The 7,679-nt window shown below is 34.5% G+C and overlaps 1 protein-coding gene across 1 annotated transcript; it reads right to left on the minus strand.

Moving 5' to 3' along the window:
• Nucleotides 1–873: 873 nt before the first annotated feature.
• LOC107822812 (protein LIGHT-DEPENDENT SHORT HYPOCOTYLS 3-like) lies at nt 874–3,138 on the minus strand. Its single transcript, XM_016649379.2, has 2 exons — nt 2,395–3,138; nt 874–1,563 (listed from the first exon to the last, which is right to left on the minus strand). Exons 1-2 carry the CDS (start codon nt 2,671–2,673, stop codon nt 1,270–1,272), a joined length of 573 nt encoding a protein of 190 aa, XP_016504865.1. The 5' UTR covers nt 2,674–3,138; the 3' UTR covers nt 874–1,269.
• Between the last annotated feature and the right edge of the window lie 4,541 nt (nt 3,139–7,679).

Below are 7,679 nucleotides of genomic sequence, written 5' to 3' on the forward strand. Positions count from 1 at the left end.
ATATAACTCAAATGGTAGTGCACCTTTATCTTTTAAAAGATGAAGTTAGGGGCAAAATCTACGTACACATTACCCTCCTCAGATTTTCCACTGCACTGTGAGAACTAGGTGTGGTGGTGTTGTTGAAGATGAAGATTAAAACAGAACCAAAAGATAGTGAGCTGAATAGATGGCATACACACTAAGACTAGATAATTAGGTCAAGAAATAATTTAAGAGCAACGTAAAGTAGAATGTGTAGTACTTGTTAGAAGACTGGTTATTAGCAGTAGTAGCTAGTAACTTTTTGTCACATTTTAACTGGTTCAATTTTAAGACCTTCAGCTGAACAATTGTCTACAAAATACAAATATGGTTAGTTATTTCACACCCAAGTCAACCTTTGTCAAGTAACTCATGAATTTTTCTAACACCAACAAGGAATAATATCACTATATTTTCTACATCCACTTCGTGCAATGGTTCCATCCTTTGATTGTTTCTGAAGCACATATTAATTAAATCATCCTATGATAGCCTGAGACGATTAGTAGTGTGATTATAGGAATATATCTTTATCGGTCACAACTTTGCTTCATATATACCCCACTAAATAACTTTAAAAGAGTAAAAAAGTGTCAAGCGTAGGTTAAAGAGAAAAACAACAATAACATACCGAGTGTTATCCCATACTGTAAGATCTAGAAAAAGCAGTGTGCATGCAGACCTTACCCCCTATTTTGTAAGGATAGAGATATTGTTTCCCATAGACCGTCCGCAGGCTAAAGAGAGAAAACCTATGCTTATCTCTTTAAACCAAGTAATTAGAGCAATCTCAAAGCGCTTCTACAGCATAATATATATATGTCAGCCCGGATTAATTAAGGGAGGAAATCAATCCAACTTCAACTTTTTTGTTAAAATTAAACTCAGGTCCAAATACAACTTCATCAATTTTCAAAAAAAATATTCAACTTAACTTGGCAATGAAGGAAATCTAGGACGTGCGCACTAATGCAACGGGAGAGCATGTCCCAAGGGACGTGATTTAAGCAGCCTACACTAATACAAATATCAGCGGCTGATTTTATGGCTTGAACTCTTGATTTATAGGTCTCACTGCAATGAATTTACTATTGTTCAAAAGCTCCCCTCGAAGTAACTAACTCTCGCATCTACAAGAAAAGATGAAAACCGTACAACCCAAAATCTATGCTTTGGTTCGTTATAGAATGTGGCTAGCAGAAGTAAAAAGAGAAACTCCATTTAAATGCTGGTAAAAGCCTTACGTTAACCGTCAACTGAGTGTGTATCCGGCAACTGTTGCGGTAGCGGAGAGAGTTTCCGCTTTTTTTTCTTCTTCTTATCATAACTAACTCCCCTTGCTTTGGATTGCAAATCACGAACCTCACGTAGGTAAAGCCTAACAGCTCGAGCACCAAAAGGATTCGTCTCAGGTTTTCCACCATTTTCTTCAAAAGCAGCTCTAAGACGACCAACAAGTGCGTCAAGGCTCCCCCAAGCTTGTTTGACCGGGCACGGACATGGTGCTGGAGGATTTGGGTGACCATAAAAGGGACACATCTGTCAAAATGACAATTAGCCTTTTTTAATTGATAAAAAAAATATTTATACACCGTGTGACCTAGGGTTCAAGCCACCAATGCTTACATCGGAATAGACTGCCTATATTACACTCCTTAGGATGAAGTCCTTCTCCGCACCCTACGTGCAGAATATTTTGTGCACCGGACAACCATTTTATTTATTAAAAAAAATATTTAAACAATATGTGACCTATAGGTGGCGGCTCGTCGGTGTTAATGGAAGCCAAACTATATTAAGAGTCCTTATAAACATATTTGATATACTTCATACAACTATGAGACACAAAAGAACTTGCCTTTTGATCTGTGGATCAATCAAACATGACAAAACAAAATAGCTAATTTGGAAAAATTGAGCCGAGATTAGAAAGTGAAGCGTTAAAAAAATTTGAAATTGAAGAAGTTAAATATACCTAATGAGAGAATTTATTTATTTTTTTCCATTATTGACTCACTCATCTATACAACCTCAACCAAATTAAAAAATATTAAACTTCAAGAAATCCTTTTAGTACTTACCATCTTAGTTAGTATATATTATATTATATATAATAATAGAGTATAATATTTTTGGGGCCTTTAGTAATTGGGCCCTAAGGCAATGGCTTAACTAGCCTTATCTTTCGGCAGCGCCTACTAACGGGTTCCAAGCCGTGAAGTCAGCCATATTAGGGTAGATTGACTACATCACATCTCTTAGGTGTGACCCTTCACGGATCATGCGTGAACGCAAAATGTTTTGTGCACAAAAGCTGCCATTTTCAATAAAAAAAGAAATATTTATACAGACAAGAGAATACATTCCTACCGGAACATGAACCTTAGTTTTGCCGAATTGATCAAGGTAACGAAGGAATTCTAGGACGTGAGCACCACTGCAGCGAGAGAGCGTGAGTGGAGGCCTGTGATTTTTTAAGTACTGTCCGAAAGTATTCCAATCTCTTCGCTTCTGATTCTCGTATCTGCTTGAGGTAGACGCCGTTGAAGAAGAAGAAGAAATAGTAGTACTTCCAACATTAACATTATTATTGTTGTTGTCGTGGTTATTGTTTTGGTGGATGTTGATGTGGAGGTTGGAACTCTCCATGGGTTAGATGTTTTTCTATGCCTAATTTTCTCACTGAATAAGAAATTAAAAGTCAAGACTTGTGACGAATTACTGCTGTCACAAATTCTAATACACAGAAAAAGAAGAAGAAAGAAGTGCACTACTAGAAGTAGAAAAAGAATTGAAGATATATAGTTTGAGGATGATGATGATGATGAGATTGATGGGAGAGTGGGAAGACTAGTGTTCACATGGAGTTTTCTTTGTTTGAACAATACTAGAAAATATTGGAAGGCTAGTAAGCTTTGTTTTTCTGAAAATGATCAACAATTGGTACTTCTTTTTTTTTTTTTTTGCTATATTAGGGGAAACAACGACTAAACACTTCTCTATATCTTAAATTCTTATGCATATAGTATTTGGTTTTTATTGGCCAGAGAGGGAGAGAGAAGGAGAGCAGAGGGGTGAATACTGTTTTGAGCTTTTATGGAAATGAAATGAAAGGAAGGTAAATAAAGAGAAAATATGTGTGTTGGTTGTATATAAATAAAAAGGAAGTAGTTGTTTTCTTTAATTTCCATGACTGACTCAGCTGATTGAATGACAGTTCGATGACCAGTTTGCTTAGTGACCAAAAAGCCCTTTGCTACACGAGGGAAATAATTACTCTCTTGACTAAGTTTTATAGCCTGTTTGGCCAGGCTAGAGAAATCGGCTTATTTTGAGATGTGTTTTTTTTTAAAAAAGTGCTTTTGAAAAAAATAATTTTGAAGAGAAACAGTTTGTGCTTGGCTAATCACTCTGAAAAGCACTTTTGAGCAATAATTTGTGTTTAGCCTAGCTTTTAAGAAAATGCTTTTAAGTATCAAATTACGAATAAGGACATGAATAAATTTACTTAATAGTTAATATTATAAAAAAATAAATAATCTCAAAAATTTGTTATTATAGGCAATAATTAAATCTTTTTATTTTATTTAAATAAAATATGAAAATAAAATTAAAAAGTACTTAATTCTTTTAATATAAGTTAAATATATTAAAATTCACTCAACAAATATAAAAGCATTCACCGCTAAAGTCATTATATATTAGAAATTTATCCTAAAAATAAGAAGAAAAACTTATATATTAATATCCTAAATATCTCTCTCTCTCTCTCTCTCTCTATATATATATATATATATTAAAGAAATAAAGTTACCATATATAATTGGCATTGTGGTTAAGCCAAGTGGCAAGCTAATAAACGCCAATAGTATATGGTAACTTTATTCTATATTATACTGAATATAAACTGAATTTGAATTAAGGTATAATTTTAACTTTATAGATAAAGTTTTTAAATCTAAATTAAAATACTAAAGAATTTTATCTTTTGTTATCATGATATCATACTTAATTAGGTTAACAATCATATACAATCATGTTATGAACTTTTGTTATCTTTTCTAATTATTTAAATACTACTTCGCCTCTGGCAAAAAAGAAAAGAAAAAAACTATTGCATATAACTATAAAATCCTTTCACATTTAAAATCATAAAATTATAGTACTTTAAAACACTATAGTTAGATAGAATAAAGCGAATTTCTTTTAAAATAAATGTAATATATAGGGCACACGTCTATGTTTATCCAGATAAACAAAAAAAGTTTAAAAATCGAATAAAAATTTACTTACATATATAATGAAGTAAACCAACATGCTGAAGAAAGAAACATCACAAAAATCCGTCAATATTCAAAACAGTTATTTTTTCTTTCTTTTTGAAGAATGTTTATTTGAAGAGTCGATTTGTATAAATGAACATCAAACAAATAACAAAACTTTGGTTATACAATTGCTATTACTAACTTGAATTTAGCACCTTCTAGAAGTTGAAGGGTATAAGCAAGCCAACACTCCAAGGGTCTAATATTTTTTCGTTGAAGAATATTAGTTTTGAATCAGTAGATTATGTAAAAGAGTTTTTTCCCTCAAATCCAACGAGAGGGATATTGGTTTCCAATTGAATAGTTTCTATAGCAATTTTCAAGTGTAACAAAAAATATATATTTTTTAAAAAAAATTGGTATGACATGATATTTTTAAATAAAAAATATAAACAAATTATTTCGAAATAAGGTTTTTTTTAAAAATACAATGTAATTTTAAAAATAAAAAGATAAGATATTTTTGAATTTTAGTAGAGAGTTTTTAAAATTATTATAACAGAAGTCATATCATGGATAAAATCAAGAAACCGAAATCTTATGGAATATTTACATAAATATCCGGCCAAATTAATTGTTTACTTTTTATAGCTAATATGCCGAGACACATGATTATACACATATTATATATAAATTATATATAAATTACACATCATTCAATATTTTAATTTAAGTGGTTGGGTGAGTACCTATTTAGGTTGATTAGATAAAGCCAAAAGAAAAATATGAAAGAATTTCAACCAAGAACTAAAAATATAAATAAAGTTCGTATGTAGAATATTTCAATTAAAACTCATCCTTTTATAGTGATTAAATTAATTTTTTGTAACAAAAGAGAGAAAGAAATAAAAAATAAGATAAAACAAAAATAAATATAGAAAAATATATATGAAAAATCTAAAAATCAGAAATAAGAGATGACAACGCATTTCTTCTTCTATTTCATCTTTATTGAGTATAAAAAATTTGGAACCTGATCTCATCGATTTCAAATAATTTTTTCAACTAAAATACATAGATTATAAGATAAGGATATTTTAGATGTTTTTTTAATTTACATTGTGTGTCTTTTTAAAAAAATCACTATTACTAATAAACTGCTATGATATTAAAATTTGAATTTAAATGCAATTTGAGTAGTTTCCATTGAAGTTAAGCCAAGTATAGTATCGAGAAAAAATTACTTGGCAATTTTAAGACAATATATGCAATGTTATATAATAACAATCAACTAAATCAATATTTAATGATTTAATGAACCAAAAAAATTGTATATATAGAGTTTTCAAAATTTAAAATTTGTAGCTAGAGATATCGACAAACTCAAAATGGAGTCATATTCAAATAAAGTTCCACCGGCTAAAGACAACAATAACAACAACAACAACAACAACAACAACAACCCAGTATAATCCCACAAGTGGGGTCTAGGGAGGGTAGTATGTACGCAGACCTTACCCCTACCCCGAGGGGCAGAGAGGCTGTTTCCAGGAGACCCTCAGCTTAAGAAAGCACCAAGTGACGATATATTAGTACCATCGATAGACTCATAATAAAATAACATAAAATACATAACATAACATAAAGGAACCTAAAATAGCAAAATAACAGCAATATAAGAGAATATAGTAAATACGAGCGAGATGGAAGGTAAACAAATACCCAGCACATAAAGCCCTGCATCAGTAGCTGACCAGTAGCATCCTAAGCCTAACTCCTAACTGGTTAGGCTCATTCTAGTACGCTGTATAAATATTCACAACTTCCCCCTAACCTTCAACCTTAATGTTCGACCTCCACAATTCCCTGTCTAGGGCCATGTCCTCAGTAATCCTAAGTCGCGCCATGTCCCGCTTGATCACCTCTCCCCAATACTTTTTAGGTCTCCCTCTACCTCTTCTCGTACCCAACACCGCCAATCGCTCACACCTCCTCACAGGTGCATCAGTGCTCCTCCTCTGAATGTGCCCAAACCATCTAAGTCGTGCTTCCCACATCTTGTCCTCTATGGGGGCCACGCCCACCCTCTCTCGAATATCTTCATTCCTAATCTTATCCATCCTTGTATGCCCGCACATCCACCTCAACATCCTCATCTCTGCTACTTGTATCTTCTGGATGTGTAAGTTTTTAACCGGCCAACACTCGGTACCGTACAACATGGCAGGTCTAACTACTGCTCTATAAAACTTACCTTTTAGTAACAGTGGTACTTTCTTGTCACACAGGACTCCCGTCGCTAACTTCCACTTCATCCACCCCACCCCTATATGGTGTGTGACATCCTTGTCGATCTCCCCAATCCCCTAAATAACTGACCCAAGGTACTTGAAACTACCCTTCTTAGGTATGACTTGAGAGTCAAGCCTCACTTCTACTCCCGCGTCCGTCGGCTCGTCCCCAAATTTGCACTCGAGGTATTCCGTCTTCGTCCTGCTCAACCTGAAACCTTTAGACTCAAGGGCTTGTCTCCAAACCTCTAGCCTCTCATTGATGTCGCATCGTGTCTCGTCAATTAGGACTATGTCATCAGCAAATAGCATGCACCATGGCACCTCCCCTTGAATATTATGCGTTATGGCATCCATTACCAGGGCAAATAGGAAAGGGCTGAACGCCAACCCTTGGTGCAACCCCGTAACAACAGGAAAATGCTCGGAGTCACCTCTTACTGTCCTAACCCGAGTCTTAGCTCCATCATACATGTCTTTAATCACCCTAATATATGCAACCGGAACCCCTTTAGCCTCTAAGCAGCTCCATAAGACCTTCATAGGTACCCTGTCGTACGCTTTCTCCAGATCAATAAACACCATGTGGAGATCCTTCTTCCTATCCCTGTACTGTTCCACCATCCTCCTAATAAGGTGGATAGCTTCTGTGGTAGATCACCCCGGCATGAACCCGAACTGGTTGTCTGAAATAGACACTGTCCTTCGCACTCTCATTTCTACCACTCTCTCCCAGACTTTCATGGTATGACTCAGTAATTTGATACCCCTATAGTTGTTACAGCTCTGGATATCGTCTTTGTTCTTGTACAACGGAACCATTGTACTCCACCTCCACTCTTCAGGCATCCTATTAGTCTTGAATATAACCCAGTAAGCTATTCCAAGCCTGCTCTACCCACACCTCTCCAAAGTTTAACCGGAATTTTGTCTGGCCCGGTAGCTCTGCCCCTCCTCATCTTATGCATTGCCCCCATGACCTTATCGACCTCAATGTCCCTACAATAACTTAATTCATGGGGGCTGTCGGCATTCCTCAATTCACCTAGTACAATATCCTGATCCCTTTTTTCATTTAGAAGTCTATGAAAGTAGGTCT

The sequence above is a fragment of the Nicotiana tabacum genome, chromosome 8, assembly GCF_000715075.1.
Source record: "Nicotiana tabacum cultivar K326 chromosome 8, ASM71507v2, whole genome shotgun sequence".
Taxonomy (NCBI): domain Eukaryota; kingdom Viridiplantae; phylum Streptophyta; class Magnoliopsida; order Solanales; family Solanaceae; genus Nicotiana; species Nicotiana tabacum.